General features: G+C 33.6%; 4 protein-coding genes across 5 annotated transcripts in view; 3 read left to right on the plus strand and 1 right to left on the minus strand.

The window, feature by feature from the left end:
* The first annotated feature begins 8,098 nt into the window (after positions 1–8,098).
* Positions 8,099–9,950, plus strand: LOC122528002 (probable U2 small nuclear ribonucleoprotein A'). 2 transcript variants are annotated; one of them, XR_006306470.1, is made up of 5 exons: positions 8,099–8,302; positions 8,389–8,429; positions 8,684–9,260; positions 9,336–9,434; positions 9,812–9,950. XR_006306470.1 is itself a non-coding variant. In XM_043652657.1 (4 exons), exons 1-4 carry the CDS (start codon positions 8,221–8,223, stop codon positions 9,374–9,376), a joined length of 741 nt encoding a protein of 246 aa, XP_043508592.1. In that variant the 5' UTR covers positions 8,100–8,220; the 3' UTR covers positions 9,377–9,560. The 2 variants fall into 2 exon arrangements, 1 of the variants encoding a protein (XP_043508592.1); XM_043652657.1 differs by lacking the exon at positions 9,812–9,950 and having other exon boundaries at positions 8,100–8,302; positions 9,336–9,560.
* Positions 9,812–10,875, plus strand: LOC122528003 (NADH dehydrogenase [ubiquinone] 1 beta subcomplex subunit 7). Its single transcript, XM_043652658.1, has 3 exons — positions 9,812–10,002; positions 10,385–10,556; positions 10,648–10,875. The coding sequence occupies exons 1-3, from the start codon at positions 9,894–9,896 to the stop codon at positions 10,739–10,741; spliced, it is 375 nt and encodes a 124-aa protein (XP_043508593.1). The 5' UTR covers positions 9,812–9,893; the 3' UTR covers positions 10,742–10,875.
* Positions 10,876–11,259: 384 nt separating this feature from the next.
* The window catches only part of LOC122528001 (elongation of very long chain fatty acids protein AAEL008004), a 32,978-nt gene continuing 20,616 nt past the window's right edge, over positions 11,260–23,621 (minus strand). The window contains exons 3-5 of the mRNA XM_043652656.1: positions 19,576–19,713; positions 17,002–17,244; positions 11,260–13,331 (exon numbers count right to left, since the gene is read on the minus strand). Coding sequence (XP_043508591.1) covers positions 13,152–13,331; positions 17,002–17,244; positions 19,576–19,713 — 561 coding nt within the window. The 3' untranslated portion in view covers positions 11,260–13,151. The remainder of the gene's footprint in view (positions 13,332–17,001; positions 17,245–19,575; positions 19,714–23,621) is intronic.
* The window catches only part of LOC122528000 (elongation of very long chain fatty acids protein AAEL008004), a 67,007-nt gene continuing 56,637 nt past the window's right edge, over positions 13,252–23,621 (plus strand). The window contains exon 1 of the mRNA XM_043652654.1: positions 13,252–13,372. The gene's annotated coding sequence lies outside the window, so the exon portion shown is untranslated. The remainder of the gene's footprint in view (positions 13,373–23,621) is intronic.

Genomic DNA, 23,621 nt, shown 5'->3' on the forward strand with positions numbered 1-23,621 from the left:
TAATGTGCAGAGAAGCCGTGATCTCGCTAGATTCTCGATATCGGTCCGTATTCTTTCTGGTTTTTTTTCTCTTTTTCTGTTTTTCTTTTTTTCTTCTTCTTTTACTACCACTTCAGCAAAGCTGGTTACGTAATTTGTACACAACGCGAGTGTACAAAGTTCCACCTCGAATTTTCGGTATTCATTGATATTGTGACGCAGCTTTTAATACGTACTACGCCACCAGTGATCTTGTCAACGTTGCAATATTCACGCTGTTTGAACAGTCGATTAGCAGTAGCATCTATTACTTGAAGTTTATTATTTTGATGAAGTGTACGTAGTATGCACGGCTTCTAACATCGAGGCTTTTTTTGGATTTCGATTGTTAAATGTTCGAATCTTAAATATTGCGCGTATTCGAAAGAAACGATAGTCTCTAGAGGTAGATAACATTGCTCGAGAACAAGACATTTCTCGTTACTATAATTGATCCTCAACTGGTGTCATTGGTAGCCGTAAAAATTTCGATTCCACGTTGCTCAATTTTGGAATTTCTTTAGCCGATTTAATTTCATCATCTGTCAAATAGAATGTAAAATATAGAATTAAATATATAGAATATATAGAATACATATAATAAAATTAAATATATAGAATATATATAATATAGAATTAAACAATAGAATTATTCATTGGATTAACGAATATATAGACACATAGAATATATATAATATAGAATTTAATAATAAAATTATTCATTGGGTTAATCATTAAATTACATTGTTCGATTGTTTCTGAAATTTAATATTTGAAAGTCATCGTCGTGCCGTAGCTTATAAATATTTATCTGTCCATTTGTAGTTTAATTATAAGTATAAATATTCGAACATTCATTGAAAATGTATTAATGTGTTTAAGTAAATGTATTTAAATAAAAACTTGGTGAAATTCTTATTAAATAAAAACTTCTCTCTTCTTTTTTTTGTCATAAAAACTTCTCTCTTTTTTCTTGTCATAAAAATTTTATGCTTCACGTGTTTACGTTGTGATTGTGTGTGACACGTTCACTTTTAATTGATCTGATTTTCCTTCAATGTTGAATTTATAATATTACAGTCTATATAGCACTATAATTATATGTCGTATCTATCATTACAGTGTTATTAAATGTTATTAATTTATGGAAACGTACATTTACGTCACGATTATTAAGCTGATAATTATTGAATATTTTCATTCTTGAGCCTTCGAGAAAATGTACGTAACTAGTCTTTGGAAGAAATCCAGATTTCGGAATAAAATTGGTATATTTAACATATTCAGACAATTCTGTATATGTTAAATATTTTTTCTCGATTATCTGATAAAAACAAACCGAAACCGGCTTCTCTTCTCATCATTGTAAATGTCCGTTGCATCTTCATTTCGCTTTCTCTGTAGAAATTTTTTATTCGTTGACTTGAAGATGTTTTCATTAGCTATTAGCAAGGAATACATTACACAAACATAAATTATAACGTATTTAATTGATCAATCATCCGTGTTATTCATATTTAAATATGAATGTTGAAATATTTTTGACGTAATTGGATTAATGAATTTAATCATTTAAATCAGTTTCATTTGTTGTCCTTTACTTTTCGAATAATCTAGAAATCACGATCGATCTCTAGAATTTGAAATCTACATGGCGACTGATTGAATCGACGAGTTCCTATTCGATTTCATTTGCCAACATAGATTAACGTGGAAACATATATAATAAATAATATAAGAAATAATACATAAATATACATAAATAATAAATATGTCATTGTAGGAATTTACGTCGTCAATCAATTCAAATGAGTAATCAAATTCAAGAGCCTCGGGTAATAGTTAAACGGCGGAAGCAGCCAACTATTCGCTTACATTATTTTACAACTTGTCTAATAATGTAAGCGAATATGTTGTTTTTTCTCCGTTTTTGCCGGCCTTCTTATCCAACATCTCTCTCGCTCAGTCTCCAAAAAGTATCTCGCCGCAATGATTGATTACACGCACGTTCAACGACCTCTCGGCAATTGATTACACGCTTTATCTCCACGGTTATGATGTGTGGATGTTGTTCAATATGATTTTTCAATTATTCGGCGAATATTGCGTAACTGACTTGAGTAACGGATGGCGTGGAATTGACTTGATTATAATATGAATAAGTAATTTCTATTGTGTGTTAAAAACGCATTTGACCTATGTAAAAATTTATGTCTAGAAAATACTCATGTATCATCATATTTTATATTTCATATTTAGTTATACTTCAGACGCATTTGACCTATAAAAATTTATGTCTAGGTCAAGGAAACGCTCATCTTCATATTTCATATTTAGTTACAATTCAGACGGGTAACCAAACGCAGAGACGGTTCGAGTAAAAATTACCCGCAAGGTGGACCAGTTTTAACCTTGAAAACCTGCGATCGTGCCCAGTGCGATGATCTTTCTCACATCGTGGGAGAGGGAGAACGTTTAGGAACGCCATCGAGCTTCATAACGCGAGTTCATAACAATCGTTTTCATTTTTGTTGAAACGAGTTCATCCGAGTTTCAATGTTTTTTTTTTTTTCCATTCTTTGAGACTTTAGCGCATCTTTATCGAATTCTCGCTCCTCGCAAAAGATCAAAGAAGCGTTTCGTTGATCTCTTCATACGAAAACACTAAAGTACATCTTCGACTTGAATATCACATAAGAAATAAGATACGTGTATCACATCGACGAAGAAGTTTATTTATTCCAATGGATTTTTCACCACATGGTGCGATATATGATATGTAACCGCTACAAATCGCGGGATTATTTATACCATTGCCAGTCACGATGCGTGGCCGATAACAATTGGTATTCGATAGGTGTGCACGCCACCCACATCCTCGCGCTCAGGCACCATTAGCTCTTTCTACATATGATTTGCAATCGTGTGTGATTTGATTTACGAAGCTGGGTGGTCTCTCTCGTTAACGGAGAAAAGATATAAACATATTCTTGATAAAGAAATACGAGAGATTTTTCCTGCATTTTCATGTAAGTATCAAAGATTGATGAATCCTTCTGTGATTTGATTCAGTTGGTATGTAGGAAAATTATTTTAGGAGGACAATATAGGAAAATTTCATATTTCCACTTAGTAAATTGTCATCTTCGATGGACACAAGGTGACGGAGCGAGAATTACAAGATATTTATATATTTATATTATATATATATATATATATATATATATATATATATTTTCAGTTAAAAAGAAAATTAATTAATCACGCGCGTAATTAAATATGTAAATGGTTAATTAGAATTAAGTATATTATAATTAATCAATTATATTTATTTGATATATTTATCCATTACTTGCCTGTTTCCCAGATTGAAAATATTAAAGCTACTTTCTAGTATTTCTCGTTTGAGCAATTCGATCGAAACACCAAATATTCTAAATTGTCCAAAATAATTTGGTATCCTTAGTTTGAAATGAATAAGAATACAACCGATCAATCAAGCGCGTAATAGTCAATTTTTAGACATATTTATACAATTACTTATCTCGAAATATTTCGGTTTCCTTTGGTTATTTTTTGATCGAGCCATTCGGTCGAAACACCAAATTATTAAAAATATTGACACTCTTGGTGAGATATTAATCTTATTAATTTTTGTTTCATTTATTATATTTTTGAACTAAAGGTATCGATATTTTTAACAATTTGGATCGAATTCCGTTATACCCATAAACAGAACGGATTCTGTAAACCGTGATTGTGTAGAAACCGTGCCATCGTTAAAACGAGCTAATCCGCCATTTATTGTATCTGTTGCAGCGAGAATCGGTCTTTTTTAGCCTTGTAGTCGTGAAACGACGTTTTAATAGTCGAAATATTTGTTTTACGAGCAACGCGATTGATTGGTTGCAAGATAGTGAACTGGAAAAACTTCAACTAGGATTATACGCGAATCACGATATGGTCACGAGTGGAGTAGGTTATTTACACGAGTAATTCTAACCCCTTTGGTTTGTTTGTTTACGTTGTTCTTTGTCATTTGACTTGGAACTCTAATACCGCTCGGTTTAGTTAAGTTACTCGCATAATTTGTCCTGGCCTCATGGTATAGATAATGTTTCTTCATCGTAATGAAAAAAACTACCTGTACGAGATTTTTAATATTATGTAGATTCTTCGTAGAAAACTAGCTAATTTTTTAAAATAGCTCGGAGAATATGATTCTACTGTAAAAATAGAAAATATGGAAATGAAATTTATATACTGGATTATCTAATAATTATCTATGGCTGTTGTGTATAAAATAGAAAGCGGTTTTTTTCGATTTGCGTCAATTTCATTTCCGCTCTCCTTACATTTTAAATCTTATTTCTGTGCACGTGGGAATTGCGTGTTTAAAATATAATAAGAAGTTTTAAACGCCTACTGTTCAAAAAATTTTAACTATTTTTAACAATTATTTTAAGATATTTAAAAGTGTACAAATTTACTTAACCTTTCTATGTCATTTTCGACATAGGAACCTACCTTTCTCACGTGTGAAAATATCTCAAGGCAACATATAAAATATAGAAATATAGAGATAAAAATATAAGAATGTTTTTGTTAGTATGCATGATTCTCGGGCCAAGACTATTATAAATTTTATTTTAGACTATTATAAATTTTATCTTAGACTATTATAAATTTTGTTTGTTTGTAATTTAAATACTAGAATTTTTATGTATGTATTCGAATGATCTGTAAAATCGAGGATGATTAAAAATCAGAGACACGGCTGATTGAACTTTACACTATTTTCCTCAGTAATTCTAACATTATTATTATCATCATGAATGTTGCACTATTTCTGAGTAAATTAATTACATTTTTTCAGTTAACTGCGCACTAAACAGAAAAAGTAAATGACGATCCATTAATACATTATCTCGAGAATTATTCAAAACAAATATAAGAAATATAGAAATGTATGCATTTAGTGTTATAGTATTATACAATGTATGCATTTGGCATTACAGTACTATGCAATAGAATGTAATATAATAATTTTGCATTTTTTTTCAAAAACTTTTATCAATATTACTTTAGGAAGAAACATTTATTAATTGATTGCGTTCGTTCGGCCGCAATTAATATATTGACGTACATACATCATGCAACATATATGCAATTAATTGCATTGCATTAGCAATTAATCGGAGAATTTACATATATTTAACATTCAACAATTCACGATGATTTTTGTACTGACACTATAACTTTCTTACAAATTTCGATATTTCTTATAATCTGATATTTCTACAGTTATTCTATTATAATATTTCATGACATACAACTATCGAAATTATTTAAAAAAAATGTCTACATGAACAAATGTCGTTTCTAAGGATTTCTACAAATTCAAATGCCGTTATTTCTGTATAATGTGCTCTTAACTGTTAAGTTAATGATTGAGACAGTGCTGATGATGATACACTTTCAAACTTTAGATCATATAAAGATCACTTTATGTCGATTCTGCTTCTTAAATTTACTATCCGAAAATTGATGGAGCGATCGTCTTATGTAATTGAAATCCTTGTATTATGAAATTCGACTTACCAATGATTGAAAAAAAATGGCTTCTACAATTGTTATACAAAAGTATATGTCTGTGTGCGCAGTTTTAATATTTAATGAACGAATTTTACTTGCTTTTAATCATTTTACATTTTACTGTAGCGAATGTAAAAGAAATTTTCAACCATCGCTACGAATGTTTGTCAACCTTTCATACAACATACTTCTACAATTTTCTGCGTCTTCATTCTGATGCGTTTGGTTATTTACATAATTTATTTACGCATTTGCATTTGAATCTTTGTTCAGTCCGTATTTGAATTTACAAAGCTTCACATTCTTTCCATTTATCATGAAATAATAAAAACGTTATTGTCGTATCGAATGAGATGTCATTATTCGATTAATAAAATGAACTGATACATGAAGTGTCGCTGGAATTCTTGAAATCGTATGTTTCTACCTAAATTTTTGCGCATATTCTATTTAAAATTTCACGCAAATGAATTACGAAACAAAAATTATCAAAGTCAATTAAGTATGTAATTACGTAAATCAGTTATAATTATCTATACTTACTGAATTTCCATATTCATTGGATAAGAACGACGTATGAATTTATAATAATTTGTGATGAATATAAAATATTGAAGTATTTAATTATAGAAGCAGAAGTATTTAAATAATATAATGATAAAATATATGCGAATCATACGAAATATACCTAGAGCTCGATTAAGTAAATATCAAATTTATTTTGAATAAAACTTTTATTAATTACTGTAAATAATATGGATAAACTTTGGTAGCATTATAATAACAAATACCTTTAAAAAAGTTCATTTTACATTCGATGACGTTCATTTGGAACAATATTCCAAGAGATTTTAAGACTTTTATATTTTATTATATATTTAGTGTTTTGATACATTTAGCATTTATTTTGACGTGATAATTTCAGAATAAATTTACTGCTGATCAAGTTCACGTCTTTGAAAATATTTGACTCTTGTTTTATACGTAAAATTTTAAGACGACATCGAAACTTCTTAAAAAGGGAGCGGAATAAAAGAAAAGATAGGGATTCGTGAAATGTAGATCGCCATATGTATATAAGAGAGAACTAATCAAATTGAATTTTGGAAATTAGGAATAGGAAATGTACGTAGGAAAATTTGAACAGGAATTCGTGAAGTTCAAATCGATAAAATTTTCATTAGGAACTTAAAAAATTGGGAACAGAAGGCTTGCTCGGATCTAATTGTCAGATGCTTATGAAAATTAATCAGACTCAATTTTAAAATACAAATGTATGAAATATTTAAAGATTTAATTCTTATAATGCTATGGATTAATTTATATGAAAATATCTTATTAGGCTTACACGTGCCTGATCAAGATTTAAATGTTTCAAGCGTAGGGTTACCTGAGGTTAATTTAAGATTTACATAGTAAATGTTAATTGTTTCAATTTCCTCATTTCTTTTTCATATGACGTAGATGGATAAATAATTTCACTCGTTTCGTGTTCAAATTAGAAAACATTTCAAATAGATATACATATCTACTGTTTGTACGTATTTACAGATGGCATATGATATTCGTACTAATATTCTCATGAACAAACTATCGATTGTTCAAGCCTAGAAATTTAATCATCTCAGCAATTAATTCTATCGGATAATTTTTGTACAAAAAAAAAAAAAAAAAGAGAAAGAAGAACAAAACCTGTTGAAAGTATATTGTAGTTAAAATACGATAATCATGTATATTTTGCTTGTCTAAGAGTTGATTTTATTTGATATGTTCTTCAATTCGAATCACTCAGAATTTATAATATGAGTATCATAGTATTGAACTTTGATATTGGATGTTATATCGATCATTTGAATAATATAATCTTTAATGTTAATGAAATTTTCACACACATAAATGCATATATCGTACATTTCAAACAATAAAATCAAATCGGCTACGTCAGTAAATTAATTTATTCTCACGTAGTAGATTCGTGATAAATCATATCATTCATATAAAGTCATATGACTTTACTTGCATTTCAAATAGACTTTTCTTGCATTTCATTTATTGTATTTAGTTATTGATAAATTAATATTTATACATTCTTAATAAAAATAATATTAATTTATATCATTAATACAGACGTGCAACTGGTATTATTCATATTTTCTGATTTTAATTCCTATTACTAGTAGCGCTGCAGTGCAAAATCTGCTTAAATCGATATGGTAAGGATGTGACACGAAAATGGTAAGGGACATCTAAAATAATGGAACACGAAAAAGTATTGGATGTCCGGTTTATCAATTTTCATATGATGTAATATGAAAATGTAATATGGGTAAGAAATGAAATATGAAATTTTCATATCAAATATTCACACTTAATTTATCTTGTTAGTTATATTTGCAAATTATTTCCGCGTTCAGCAAATTATATACATATAGTATATTTAAAAACTTTTGTTTCTGATTGCCATAAAGTTACTATGGCGGTGAAAATCAAGCCTACCAATCACAAAACTTCAGAGAGAAACGTGTGGAAAGTTCGTTCTGATTGCTATCAGGTTGAATTTTGTATCAATTTTATTTGATAATATTGGTTAATATTATCAATTAAATAATGGTTAAATTAACGCCAGATTTGATTCAACAATCCATGCAATATATTAATCCTGTAAAAGATCGTGAATTAGATCTCAGAGGTCAGTAAATTATGTTGATAAAATATAACCTAGAAATTGTTAATTCTCTAACTTTAAAGTTAATTTTCAAATCTTTATTATTGCAGGATATAAAATACCTACAATTGAGAACTTGGGCGCAACTCTGGTTAGTATTTTAATCAATAAATTCTAATTTTATAATGTTTTTAAAATGTATTTCTGTTTATGAATTTTTTTCTGATTGTTATTTATATTTGTAACTATCAATACTATTTGGAAGATATATTTAATAATTTATGTACTTTTATTCTGATCATTATTTGTAATTACCAATTACTTCGTTTAGAAGATATATTTAAAAAAATTTTTTGAAATATCAAAATATATTATTTTTATTTTATAAAATATAATCTCTTTCAGGATCAGTTTGATACTATTGATTTTTCTGATAATGATATAAGGAAATTAGATGGATTTCCTCTGTTAAAAAGAATTAAAACTCTTTTTTTCAATAATAATCGTATTGTCAGAATTGGCGAAGGATTGGAACATTGCATTCCAAATTTGGAAACTCTTATGTTAACTGGAAATATGATTCAAGAACTTGGTGATTTAGAACCACTAACACAATTAAAAAATTTAACAAACCTTTGTTTACTACAAAATCCAGTATCTGCAAAGCCTCAGTATAGACAATATGTTGTATATAGATTTCCACAATTGAGGCTTTTAGACTTTAGGAAAATTAAGATGAAAGAACGTGAAGCTGCAGTTACATATTTTAGAAGTAAGAGAGGAAAGGAAATGGTTCGTGAAATAGCAAAGAAAGTAAAAACACAAACCTCCGGTATGTCTATGGATAAGCCATTGATAACCCCAGAGGAACGTAACAAAATAAGGGAAGCTATTACAAATGCTTCTTCTCTTGAAGAAGTGCAACGCCTTAGCAAATTGCTTCAAGCTGGACATATGCCTAGTGAAGAAAGATTACAAAATGGTAACTGATTAAAAACATAGTTATTGTGATTTTTGTGTTTTTGATTATGACGAAAAACCTTGCACATTATTCTAGGAAATATAATACCCGAAGCAATGGAAGAAGAAGATGACTAAGTTATTTTATACATTGTTTTCAGATCTAAATGAAGCAAGAAAAGTTTTGTTTATTGAAGTAAGTACATAATTATGTATCATAGATGGAACTCATGAACAGTTGTTAAGCTAATAAGAATGTATGTGCTACACACAAATACAGTATTATTTGAAGATGTAAAAATAAAATTATTATATTCCTTAATTGGTCCGAGAAAAGCGATTTTATAAACATGTCGTATGATTGTTGTTTCTGAAATTATTTTTAATCTACATGTGTATTTATTTCAGTGAGATTTCAATAAACTACTTACAGAAAAATATAATACTTTTGTACATTAATGTTTTGTAAAACAATGCCATGTAAAACAATATTCGTAATGTGCAAATATGATTTATGTATTCTGATTTGAATATTTATGTATGTTTTTTATTAAGTTACGTAAGTGTTACTAGGTGTCAGTACCATACGTTGTAGCAATTCTCCCCTTTGCTTCTACATTATTCTTTCTGCTGTAGTTCTGTAATATATTGAAAAATGGGGAATTCGTTTCAAATAATGTTTAGTAGCGATCCATTTCCGAAAATGGACACAGATCCAACATTTGATCCAATGTTTGGATTTAAAGGGGAGCGTAAAAAAAGAGGCAAGTATATTTTATATAAACCTAACCTTTAATGAGTACACTTAGAATACTGATCTTTATGTTTTACATTTTATATGTCTACAATTGTGTAAACGACATGATCAATTAATATGTATTTTAACACTGTCAATTTTTTGTTGTTATTTGAGGTATATTATCCCTATTATATTTGTTTTTATAAATACTTTATCAGTGACATAACAGTATGAATAAAACTTTCGACAGTTGATTTTGATGAACAGTTTTGCTAATATTACCATAAGTGTAGAATATAAATATCATATTGATTTTTATATGAAGTTTTTACCCAACTGTTAAGAATATAATTAACTGAAACAATTTGATTGTCATGTATTATGTCTAATTGTTTGTTATTTTACAGTTACGCCAGGTATATCCGAAGAAGATTTGATAGCTGCTAAAGTTCCTACCGATTTAAGAGATTATTGTGCTCATAAGTATTTGGATTATCAACGTTGTTATATGAAAGAGTTCCCTTTTGTAACACGTTGTTATAATGAAGTGCATCACTATATCCAATGTGAATATGAGGAGTAGGTTTTCATTGAAAAATATTAACAAATTATTTTTATTTAATATATTCTATAAACACCTTTTGATAATAATAATTTGTATATATTACAGTGATATCTTGAGGGCAAAGGAATATGAAAGAGAGCGTAGACTTCGTCTCAGAGAACTCAGGAAGCAAAAGGCTCTGGAAGCAGCAGCAGCTTAAATTCCACACGCACCTAACACATTTAGATTATACATACATGAATATAGACAATATATATGCAGTTTGCTTATGAAAGTGGTCATAATAAAGAATTTAAGGTATAAATTAATAAATAAAAATATCGATATTTTTATTATCATCGTTATTCTTATTAGTAATATGCCACAATTATTTGTTATATAGATGTATTTGTTATATAAGATGTATTGTTATATATAAGATGTGTCAAAAATGCACGTAAGATACGTCTTTTTTTTTATTTATGAAAAGTACTTTTTTAATTATTTATCATTAAATTAAATAAATAATTGGTTAATATTGTACAAATATTAACTAATATTATGCTAATATTACCAAAGTGGCATATTTCTTGATATTCAGTTTAAGTTTTGTTTATTCAGTTAAAAAATTTCGGCCTCATTCTATTTTGATAATATACGCGTATCTAGGATTGTATTTTCTTTATTCTATTTTTTAAACGGATAAAGGGTCTTAAAAAGGGTCTTGAGTCTTGCAAATAAATTATTAACATTTATTTGTCATTTTACAAAAGAAATAAAAGAGAATACATATTTACAGGAGAGTTCTATCATGCGCGGTGCACACTAAATAAATTATAACTTTAAAATGAGGTTCGATGATAGATCCTTAAACAAATTATTGTATTGCTAAATGTCAGATTTGTTTTTTTCCCGCTCGTTTTTCACAACAGAGATGGGCATCTCTGCCCATCCCTCTTGAAGGGGTGTAATGAATCGATAAAGTAGAGAGTGCCTCTACTCTGTTGGCTTTCGAGGAAAGTTTCGCACCTGCTTGTAACGGAGGTTGTCGCTTATCGTTAACGTTCCGTTATTTTTTCATTGTTTTCTCTTATAAAATCGAGTGAGTGACATTTAACCCCCAATGTATGTAGGCCCGAGAATCTTCGGCGAGCAACGCGTAGCGACACATCATCATTCTTTTCTTTCTTTTGTTCTCACACGTTACACACGTTTGTCAAATAGTCTTTGCTATACCAGCGACAATCAATTACAAATCGAACATTATTGTCATTGTTCAGTGATAATTGTTCTCTTCTCGACGACGTGAATCGTTTTTCTTTTATCACTGAGATATTGACAGGAAAGTTCTTGTGATAATCAATGCGAAATTCTGTCGTGTGCGTTCATGTATGGCAGCGGAGCCTGGTTATGTCAATAAGTGGGTGAAATTTCATTTTTAAAAATACACGCAGTGTATCTATGCGTACGTGCACGCACATGTATGTGTGTTTCTGCTTCAGCGATAGATGTGAAGGTTGACGTTGACTCGCTATTATACATTTTTTTTAATCTTACGTGCAATATGCGAGCATATTCACTTCTGATTCGTCGTTTATGAGGTTGCTTTAAATACTCGAAAGCACGCGATTATAGTAATAGTAATGAGAAAGATATAAATAAATGAAATCAGAAGATTGAGCTTGAACGTTCGTGAGATGAATCGTTGAACATTCAATTGAACGTTTGTTTTCTATCTAAACGAATGAATCTTTTTCTTTAATTAAGTTAATTAACTTAATTAAAGAAAAGCTCTTGTAATTAAGCTCCTTCTTCTAACAATTATAAAAGTTGACAATTATATCTTGTAATTGACTCAAAACACGCATGTTATGTTAAATAAAACCGCGAGGATAATACCTCGTGGCGTTTACTAATCCTATTATTTACAGTAATCTTAATTACAGATCCGGCGACGCGTAGCATCTGTAGTACAAAAAAAAAAAAAAAAAAAAAAAAAAGAAAAGGTGCACTGAATTGACGACACCAAGGACCGATCGATGTATCAAGCTACGTCGATTCTACGGGTTTTCGATGCACTTTTTTTCGCGCGAACGTAAACCATGAGCTGAAAACAGATCTCGATTGCTTTTACCGAAGATTCTTGGATCGTTCGTTACATTAAATACGTTAATTTGAACGATAATGTTACCCGTATCCGTCTCGAATAGCTAGTCATCGAGATTTTCTCAAAGAGCGAGTGCTTCGGAAGCCCTGGTCCGAGCTGTTCGCGAAACCTGAGATGCCCTGCAGAGGATAGGAGGGATAACGAGTGAAATCCTCTTCCATACGGAAGGAAATCTGTAAGCTCCACTCCAATCGAACAATCGTTTCGATCCTCCAGACGACCGAACTCACGAATCCAGACGTATAACTCGAATATCTTTGTCACAATTCGTACCTACCGATAACGATTTTTCGACACGACGACGTGATAAAATTTTCGTAGATGCTTCTTGCTCATTTAAACCGAATTCGTGATTTTCGATCGTGCACGCGATCGTGGCTGAGAGATCGACGCGTTGGAGCATATCGGAGGATGAATTTGAAAAGAAAGAAAAAAAAAAAAAACGCGCGATAATGTCCTTCGTTTATTCGTCCTTCAGCTTCTTCTTCGTTCTGTCTTTGTTATACGCTTGACGGTAGAAGTCTGAGAAGAGGGCGAAGAAGATCGTCGAATGAAGCAGAAGAAGCGCTGCCACCAGTTTAGGGTAACCGCAATCGAAGACTAAAGCTTGAGCACTGTGCACGAACACTAAGAAGAATTGCACCTGCAAAGTGAATTGAATCGTCAAATCGTTTCGTGCTGAGGGTGAGTTGAATTGTCTGTATTTTCTTTTAAACTGTTTCAGAGTAGCGAAGTAATAGGTACTCCACTTTGTCTCTTCGAGCCGAGAAATTTGGCGATATCACAACAATTGCTGAGAAACGCTCTTGCCTTTCTCTTTGCTAGAAAACTGAAAAATCTCGCAACCCGAATTATATCACGACGATGCTGCTATCATCGAATTAGTGGACTATATTATTTACGACCGTGGTAATGACGCAAGGATAATCGTTTATACCTTGCACAGCTTGCACAGGCCGTTCGAACAAAATTCTTCTAAACAATGTGACGCAACGGCTGTACCCTTTGCAATCGATTAATCGGTGGGAAGTAAAACTGCACAGCTGTGTGACGTATAATTTCACGCTCGTGAAATAAAATAACTACCGTGGAAAAGAAACTGGGTATTATCCCGAAGTATGGTTACTGGTTCCTTTGTTAAGTAAAACAGCCTATTTGCCTGTTCAATTTTTACGAGGATACTATGATGAAAAGAAACTCTGTAAATTACCATTTTGTCCATTCGTAAAAGTCAACAGTGCCTTAAGGCTGTCGCGGATGAAATTCCATCGTATCGCAGCGTTATTACTTATAATGTTCGCCGCAGACAATAATTTTCCTACTAGATATTAGATAACAATGAAACGTCGAATTTCATTTGATTAACTTTATCAATGAGCAATAAGACTCGCGAGTGTTTCGTTTGTATCTCGAACATTCGTCCAATTCGCATCTCAAAGGCCATCACATTGTTTTTCATCCGAATCGGTCCGCAAACCACGTTGCGATTCTAAATGGCGGACGATTGCGGAACATCCTCCAGGGGATACATAATCGCAAATGTAAATGAGGGAGAGAAGCGCGTGTCATACGAGAAACACGGCAGGATTTGTCCTTTGAGCAATTTGCGCCACCGTACGGGAAATCAATGGCTCTTGCGAGATAAAAGCGAGGTAGGAGAGCATATAGGTGAGACTCCGCAGGCATGCAGCCGGTTTGTGGTAGTACACGGGCCGATGGCGATGGTGATGGTGGTGGTGGTGGCACCAGTGCTTTACGATATCGGAATGCCAAATTGTTGCGCCACCGCGACGTAGCTGGCCGAGCCTGGCCAAAGCAAGTCAGCCTGCAATTGCCCAACGTTGTACTTTTCACTTTCCCTCACCCCTGCCGCGTGTTTGCGTGAAATTTTGTTCACCGATTTGCATGGATGGCCAACCCGATGGCCCAGAATCCATCGAATCCAATTGATGCCGCCACAATCTGGGTCCTTCGCCACATATGGCTTCCTTCGTTTCCTCCTCCGCTTCTTCTTCTCCCGAAAATACTCCATCTCGTAATCGCGATTTCGATCCCGAGATCTCTTGATTTTCATTCGAGCGTCCACGTTGATTTTCATTCTAATACAAGACTTGCTCAGTTCAGTTAACGCGCAAGTGACGAGTGTGACGATTACTGTAGCCACTAATGGGTATTTAATGGTCTCTGTTGCAAGATCTTACTCGAGTTCGCTCGGTCAGGCGAGGTGGGGTTTCGTTGAGATTAAAAGGCTTAATAAATTGAGCAAGAGTTGTAAAATGTGAAACGCGGTCGAGGGTGACAAATATTTGAGAACATTCGGTCGGGTCTCTAAGTCGGTGAATAATTATTTCTCTGTCTTTCGTTCGTCAAGCAAGGACCAAGCAATATAGTATTGAAGAAATCACTAACTTGGAAATCGTTTTTTTCCGGCTAAGGTGTTGAGAGATTGGTAATACAAATCGATTGAAAAAATACATATTGCGAATGAAACACGTTTCATTGGCGCAATGTTGGCTCTTGTGCTCTCCGATATCAGGTGCAAAAAGTAACTACTTTCAACTCTTCGTATAGCTTCGTAACTCGATAATTTGTAGCGCAATATTTACACACGGTGGACGTCGAAAAATATATACGGCGAGTACTTGAATACAGTTCAATCTTCGTTACTCACGACAATTTGCCTGAAACAGCGTATCTCGTTTTACTACACGGTGAACCGTGTAGTTTCTATCGAACGTCGCGGATTATTGCTTTTTCCTTCTCCCGTTCGCCAAGCGCTGTGCAATTGCAACAACGTCTCACTCGCGTTCGGTTTATCCGGTCAGGTGCTGCGTCACAGATTCGTGAAACGTTTGTTTCGAGTGCATTTGCACTCTGATGCACCCTGCCAGCGACGGCGTACATGCAAACGCCTGCATTCGCGACTTGTCGCGGCTCCGCTCACTTTCATCGATGCAGATTATTATCCAGCCGGGCCTGTAGCGTGCACGTTGTGCAAGAAGAAGGTATCGCGAATCTCGCTCTAAAAAAAAGCATTTAGCGTCGGTAGCCGCTTGTTGCGCGATTCGGACGTGGTCACGTGCACGTACCGCCTGGAACAACGCTCTATCGAGATTTTTCTTCAAACGATTGCCGGCTCGTCATCTTTTAAACGTCTTGCTTCTTCTCCCTCGTTTCCCTTATTCAACGTCGTCAACAGGAAATTTCGCGTCCTTTTTAGATTTCCTTTTTTTTTGATATTTCTAGTCTCGTACGTATTTCGTTCGTAATGTTCAGCGTTTATCGTTGATGGTAGAAATAGGCCAAAGCATAAAATAAAAAACTCGTATCGGAGAAATTAAATTGCACGAGATAGGGGAGAGTTCTTCAATACAATGAAGAACGTAAACTTTCATTCAAATATTTGACGAGAAATTTATAAAATTGCTTCTCGTTGTGAATCAATGAAATTTATATAAAAAAAGTTTACGAACATTGTCATTTTGGCAACTAGTATTAAATACTTGTTCGGAGTGTCAAGGTGTATATACTTCTTGTTAAACGAAAATGATCCTTGGTTGAAGAGAAATGAGGCGAAGTGTAAGAGGTCGCTCAGGGGTTGATCCAAGATGGAAGACAAGATTCTCTTTGTTGAATCATATAATTAAAAACCATTCCGTTTGGCATAATAGTGTCGTATTATTTTTATCTATAGCACACAATATTATCTATATCTTGGGCTGTCATTCAATAGTTTTCTCGTTCGTTTCAACATGCTTACAACCGTGGTTTTCTATAGAAACTCGTACGCGAAGGAGGTCTTTGATCTCGAGTCTTTTTGTTGCGTTTCTTGATTATCGATGTTAAAGTGTCGCGTTCCGTCGCGCTTCGTACGTAACCCTTCGAGAATCATGCTAAAAATATTCCACTTGTTTGGCTTCTTCAAGTTCATGAATTCTCTTGGTTTCGATCGGGTGTGGATATTTATGCGCTGGAAGGGAATCTATTTTCTCTCAGTCGGATAATGCGCATTGTTCCAAGGCAATGAGATTGTACCCAACCGTTGGGTGGCTTCATGCTTCGTATAAAAACGATTATGCGCATCAGTTGCATTTGTAATGGATGACCGTGTTGCATTATTTGCTAACGCTGCTAGGAAGAGAAAGAAATCGATGTAGAGAAACAGTGAAACATGAAAATGATCTCTCCATTGTTTTCTGTAGAAATATGATTAGCTTAATACTAAAAATAAAACATTTGACACACACACACACACACACACACAGAAGTGAAGCTGAAGAGAGAGAAGATTTTTGGCAAACTAATAAACCTACCAACTGCACCGTAGTGAGGTGCTTCTTCCACCATAAATATTTTTGATACTCCGGTCCCATCGCAGACACCATATAATACATGTACATTATTACATGCACCGCGTTATTTATTAGGTTTCCCAAAGTACCGTGTCCTCCAGGGATGAATTTCACGCAGATCCATGTCTCCAAAGGTGTTAGAGAGTGATGGTACAAGTGCAAAAACGTCACTTGGCTGTCTTTCTTTCGCAGAACGAAGAATATCTGAAATATTGCGACATGAATTCAATAGAAAACGACTTTTAAGATTATTGGGGAATAATTAATAATAAATTTCTTATAAATTGATAATAAGTTTCTTATAATTAGATAAACAAACGTTTGATTATTTTTCATTTGCTGCTACAGACAGACGTTCTTTTTACTTTTATCCCGGATAATTCATTGTGATTTTTGGATAGACAGATTCATCAAAGTTAATACTGTTACGCTCATTTGTTAGAGCGCAGATTTTTATGCACTTATGGAAAATTGAACGACACTAAAATACATAAAATACACAAAATGTCTAGAAGAGAGTATTATGATACACAGTGGATAAAACAAATATCTATTCATCTATAAAGTTATGCATTTGCTAAAATTGTATAAAAACTCAAAAATTCATAAAACTCCGCAAAATCTATTCACAATACTATCGTTCATTACTTTTTCCTCTTCGTGTTTCCCTTTCATGATTCAAACCTGAGTTAAGTATCTCTCGCCCGTGTATCAATCGTGTTTCGTGGTGTCTGTTTATAGTATCGTTTACAATATAATTTCTTGAGAACTGAAAACACAAGAGATCTGCAAGAAATCTAACAACTTTTCGTCACACCTGACGGTTCCACGTAATCTATTACCACGTTTTCAGATGGTTTTTAGATCATCAGAAATCTACAATTTTTGCGTGATGTAACAAACGTACGATCCAGTAACAAACTCGAGAGACGTGAATTATTTTACCGAAATGCCTGATATGGTTGATTCGGCCGGATTTTATCTGTTTGCGTAATTCGCATTCTCGCGTGCACCGCAGCTTACTTTTGCCCGAGGACTTTATTCCGCAAGGAAAGGCATAACGCAAAGACTTTAGACGTGATGATGTTATCGCAAACAGAGATTTCTCCCGCGACGCGATTCTTTTTTACGACGATCGCCGGTCACCGAACAATCACGCTAATCGATAAACCAAAAACGCCACCGCGTTCTCTCAATGAAAGAATTAACACGGCAGCTTCTGTTTTCGCCTCACTGATCGATCATCTGATACTAAATCTAATAGAATTCGTAAAATTGTATGGATTATAACGTCAGAATTTTTTCGGCCCGTTTGATTGAAATTTATATTTAATTACACACGAAGTCACGAAAATATTTGTAAATAATATTTATGAATATACCATATTATGTACGAAATATTTTGAAATTTGCATTGCTACAAGACTACGTGATTATACTGATCAAGATTGAAATCAATCTCACAAGATATCTAGTACAAGTATATATATTATTAGAATATAATTAAATAAACTCGATCATATTTAAGATAATTATACTATCAATGGCATATATATATATATATATATATATATATATATATATATATTTAAGATGATAATTCATGCTGCATGTTAATCTTTTACTTAATATATTGTATCGTTTGTGCAAATTTTCAGTGTATAATTATGACAATTATGTTTCAATATACACAGTGCTTTTAACTATAATTTATATTGACATTCATAACACAGGGAAAGTCGTATATTTTCGTATAGTGTGTAGTTTCGTTAGTCGTAGATTTTCTTACCGCAACTTAGGCTAGTTTTAATAAAAATTAGATTTGAGAAAATTGAAATGAATCTTGATAGAAGGAGAAAAATTGTTTCTTTATATTATACAGTTACAATTTCTTATAATGTCGCTAGTCGGTGTTGCATGACTTTTCTCTACACGTATCTAAAACTTTTCTATAGTCAGTATAAATTTTTTTTTTCTGTATATAAAAGTGAAAAAGTTTATTATTATTTATTACTATTGCTACTAAACTTATAGCTATGTTATAGTAGAATTCATAGCAGTATGTGTATTATTACTGAAAAACTTTTTTGAAAAGAAAGTGGAAATTTACTTTTGAAAAACGGGGTTGTTTTCTTATCCTGACAGCCTATTTTAATTGGATTTCACGAGATTTGTTACTTATTACATATTGTTACTAAATTTATAGCTATGTTATTGTAGCATTCATAGCAATATGTGTATTATTACTAAAAGACTTTTTTAAAAAGCAAAGGAAAATTTACTTTTGAAAAACGGGGGCCTGTTTTCTTATTCTGACAGCCTATTTTAATTGGATTTCACGAGATTTGTTACTTATTACTATTGTTACTAATAATAAACTTATATCTATATTACTGTAGCATTCATAGCAATATGTGTATTATTACTGAAAAACTTTTTTAAAAAGAAAAGGAAAATTTACTTTTAAAAAAAGGGGGCCTGCTTTCTTAGTCTGACAGCCTATTTTAATTAGATTTCACGAGGTTTTGTACATACCGTGTCAGCGAATTCTGTGAATTTGCTGATGAAGTACCACCAACATAGATTCGCCATTCGCAGCGCGGACGGGTTGTGAGAGTAGTCTACAGGTTGACATTTGTAACTGTAGTCTAGCAACCAGCCGGACATCAGGTGCTGCGAACCACAAGTTCACGGTCAAGATACATTCTCGATTGTTTTTCTACGAGCTTACAAGCTAATTACGTCGTTGACATGAATACGTTTAACAGGCTTATTAATATTTATGTTACATAAAATCTATACGTGGAAAAAATACGTCCAACAGCTTAGGAGATATTTCCTGTTTCTTCTTTCATTCTCAACTCGGAAGTCGCGTAACGTTCGAGATTTTTCGCTGCGATCTACTTTGGAATATTCGTCGTACGATCTTCGAATTTCAACGACGCGAACGACTCTCTTGTCTTTAATAATGAATTTCATAATATAATAGGACGTAGGGCTCAAATATGGAAGTCTAGTGAAGGAAACACCTCACAGATACGATCTTATTTAGCTTGCATTTTTCAAATTAATAATCAATTCTCGGATTTCTATCTAAGTTTGTCTTTCTGGGAATGCAATTTAAAGTTAACAAATATTGCATTCATGAAGTATATATAGCTATACATTGAAATACTTTATGTCACTGTCGTTACTTTCGAAAAGATTAATTGGTGACAATTAAAAGCGAAGGAAGAATGAAGAAAACCGCGCGCGCGCGCAAAAAAAAAAAAAAAAGAAATAGTAAAAAATGGGACGTATAAGTTGCATCATCGATTATCATCGTTCACACATAGTGGGTTTTCACGCATGGCGAAAATGGTAATTGGACGTCGATTATTTCGTACACTCGTACAAACTGCCGGCCAAAGTGCTAGTCTTTACACCAAGGACGCGTTGATTTCCTAATTACGATTCAGCTGTTTAAGAAATGACCGCTTAGGAGCGCGTGGTAGGATAATTTACAGCTCCCTCTCTGGCTTCACTCTGTAACACGACTGCAGCTGGAATTGAGAACGCGATTTTTTGCGTTCCCAATGAAATATTTCGAAACCTTCGGCCGCGGGTTATTCAGTCAGGAAACCTTCTCCATAAACAAGCCCGTGAGCTTCTTACTTCCTTTCGAAATTTCTTTTTTTGTGTTTCTCCCTGCTCGCGATGCGTTTCTAGTTCAAAGCGGAAACAGGCAATCGAAATGAAATTCGGCCGGTTCTAGAACGCTGCTCGAGCCGAATCGAACGCAATCCCCCGCAGCGAAAAGGAAAAAGGAAAAAAATGGATGTTGTTTCATCGCTGATTCAGAGGATTGCGATCGAGATGCTCGATTTTCTTGATACTCGATAATTCCTTGTTTTTCTGCTGTATCACACCGGCGGAAATAATCTGTCGTGTATGTAACTTTCTAACCTGATAATCGACAGCTTTTACAATGTCGTTCTTGTTTGGAAAGCCTTCAAGTTTCTTCATTAGCTCGTACGGTTTTAGGACGACGAGTTAGGAAACCGATGTACGATCGTAGTCTGAGATTGGCGCGGATGAAGCTAGTTTCGTTTAGGTGTGTCTGACAGTTAGAATCTGTTACGCAGATGACGGTGGAAAGATCATCGGCAAGTATGCACACGTCGATGATTTGAATAATCCACGGGAAAAAGGAATATATTATTTTTCTGGTAAAAGAGTGCAAGTAAAATTTTTAAATTATCATCTTCAAACGACGGACATTTTAAAATATGAGATCAAGTATATATTGTCGGACAGAAATTTGACACCAGATCTTACGTTGCACTTTAAATTTAATTTAATAATTTAAATTAATTCATTAACTGATGATTTAATTATTTCAAATGCCTTTCTGCAACAGAAATGTTACAGACATGACGAGCGTTATTCTGATTTATTACTCTTCTGCCTGTTCACCACAGATTTCGTCAATCTTACGTCGATTGTGTAACTATGAAAAAATGTGAAACGAGTTTTCCTTTGTACTTTTGAAAGATTATAAGTATTTTTTTTTTTTTACGGCTTGATTGACCTTTTATATCCGCTGTAAACGATTATATGATATTCAATGTCGAAACAATACGCAATCACGTTAAAGAAATATATAATAAAATGAACATTTGCGAGATGCTGGAATGTGACAAATTGCAATTACTAATTTAAATTTATTCACCATTGTGAAATTTATCTGGATGGCATGAAAAATTTACTTACAAGTAACTTAATTCAATATGAATATGAAGGTATAACACAGAAGAATATAACACAATGCCGAAAATAAGGAAATCATCCGTTTGTTTTATAAAATTTCGAAATACTTTTGTCCTAACAAACACAAAAAAGATACGCAACGTTTCGAGAAAACTTGAGAAAACTAGAAAGAACGTGTTAACAGTCGATGCTATAAAAGGTTATGCCTATTTGCCACAAATCGATTGTTGCGCGCATATTCCTCCGTAGTTGACCACATTTTAATTCTCAGACCTTCTTTAAATTCTCGCAAAACGTCTCGAGGATCTATCAGTTAACTGAAACAACGCGAGATCCTGCAAACGAGCAGCAGCTGTTTAGGCGCACGAATTGCGAACGCGCGTTGCTCGTGGAAAGTCGAAAACAGGATGCTTCGCCTTTAACGAACCGCGAGCTCGTGTGTACAAATCGATTGGGCAACCCGGCTGGAAGGTTCGCGATCCTCGTGCACATAGTTTCTTTTTCATCTTTCTCTCTATTTTTTTCTCTTTCTTTCTTTCTTCTGTTTTTTTTTTCACGACTGCTGTTTTATCGTTCGCTGCGTTCGCGATTCGCGGTGGAAAGGATTGCTCCGCCGATCTTTCAGAATCGCGCAGAATTTCGCGTCGTTCCGTCCGAGCAACTGAAATAGAAACTCTACAGTGTTTTAACTGGAGAGTTCGGTGTTGCAAACCGACTTCTTCTTTCGCCGAGGCCTTTCGAGAAGGCACTCCGGATCGTGGCCGGCATCGTTTCCTTCTTGCAACAGACATTTTCCATTATTTGCAGCTGTTCCATAAGTGAACGTCGCTGTGCTTTCTCATTCGATCGATCGGGGTTGAAGATCTGCTTTTCTTGGAAAAGTTCATCTTTCCTGCGAACGCCAACCAATTGGAAACGTACTCACCTCGCAGAGGTTTGGAGCATGATCCTCGAATGATTTCGACGAAGTGAATATTTCTGGTTACTGACTGTCTCTTGAGAATTACAAATTTTATCTTCGTATATTACTAATTGATCAAAGTTTCGATGATTAACCTCGTAAATAAAATATTTATATTCTTCAGTTATATTCATTAATAGAATTAGCGAAATTTTATTCTGAAAATTTATATCTTAGCATAAAATATTTATATTCTTCCCTTGCTATTTTTATTTCGTTTCAAAGGTTCAGGGTGCTTCAAACTTTTGAAACATAATCGATAATCTTATTATTTTCAAGCTATTGTACTACAACGACGTATTTTTTTATCCTCATATATAAGAAAATTCCGTCGGATCAGATAGACAAAAATTAAAAAAAAAAAAAAAAAGGAATTGTTCCTTCGACGTAGCAAATTAATTGCGGATTTTTATACGTTCAAAGATTATACGTGCACGCGATATACACAAGTATAAAGTATCTTTGAAGCTCGGTTTGATCGTCGAGTCGAAGGGAAACGAATCGTGAAAGAAATCAGCGACACGACAGTTTTCCGTGCGTGTCAGATAGATGATCTGATCAATAACGAGCGTCGCGAGGCGAGGATAAATCTGTGGTTTAAGCGCGCGAGCGATTGCGATAGAGGAGAAAGCGTTTCGAGACGGTCGATTAACTGCTTGTTAGCACGAGCCTGATGAGGAACGCCTCGCGTTGACGAATCTTATTGTTAAACCGTTTGAATGATCAACTGTTTCTTGTTATTACTCGGCCGAGAATGGCCGAGAGTGGCCGAGTCGCGTTGGCCGCGGATTGAGACAGGTGCCGGCACAAAGCGGTTACATAAATCGGAATGTCGCGTTTCGCAAGCGTCTCCGGTCGAATCTCGTCGAGA

This window comes from Frieseomelitta varia, unplaced genomic scaffold (genome assembly GCF_011392965.1).
Source record: "Frieseomelitta varia isolate USP_RPSP 00005682 unplaced genomic scaffold, Fvar_1.2 scaffold_243, whole genome shotgun sequence".
Classification (NCBI taxonomy): domain Eukaryota; kingdom Metazoa; phylum Arthropoda; class Insecta; order Hymenoptera; family Apidae; genus Frieseomelitta; species Frieseomelitta varia.

Excerpts from the sequence above, each read along its gene's own strand:
- LOC122528002 (XM_043652657.1), top strand. The coding sequence starts at position 8,221 with ATGGTTAAATTAACGCCAGATTTGATTCAACAATCCATGCAATATATT. Across the intron at positions 8,303-8,388 it reads TCGTGAATTAGATCTCAGAG|GATATAAAATACCTACAATT; the intron begins GTCAGTAAATTA and ends TTATTATTGCAG. Across the intron at positions 8,430-8,683 it reads AGAACTTGGGCGCAACTCTG|GATCAGTTTGATACTATTGA; the intron begins GTTAGTATTTTA and ends AATCTCTTTCAG.
- LOC122528003 (XM_043652658.1), top strand. The coding sequence starts at position 9,894 with ATGGGGAATTCGTTTCAAATAATGTTTAGTAGCGATCCATTTCCGAAA. Across the intron at positions 10,003-10,384 it reads AGGGGAGCGTAAAAAAAGAG|TTACGCCAGGTATATCCGAA; the intron begins GCAAGTATATTT and ends GTTATTTTACAG. Across the intron at positions 10,557-10,647 it reads ATCCAATGTGAATATGAGGA|TGATATCTTGAGGGCAAAGG; the intron begins GTAGGTTTTCAT and ends TATATATTACAG.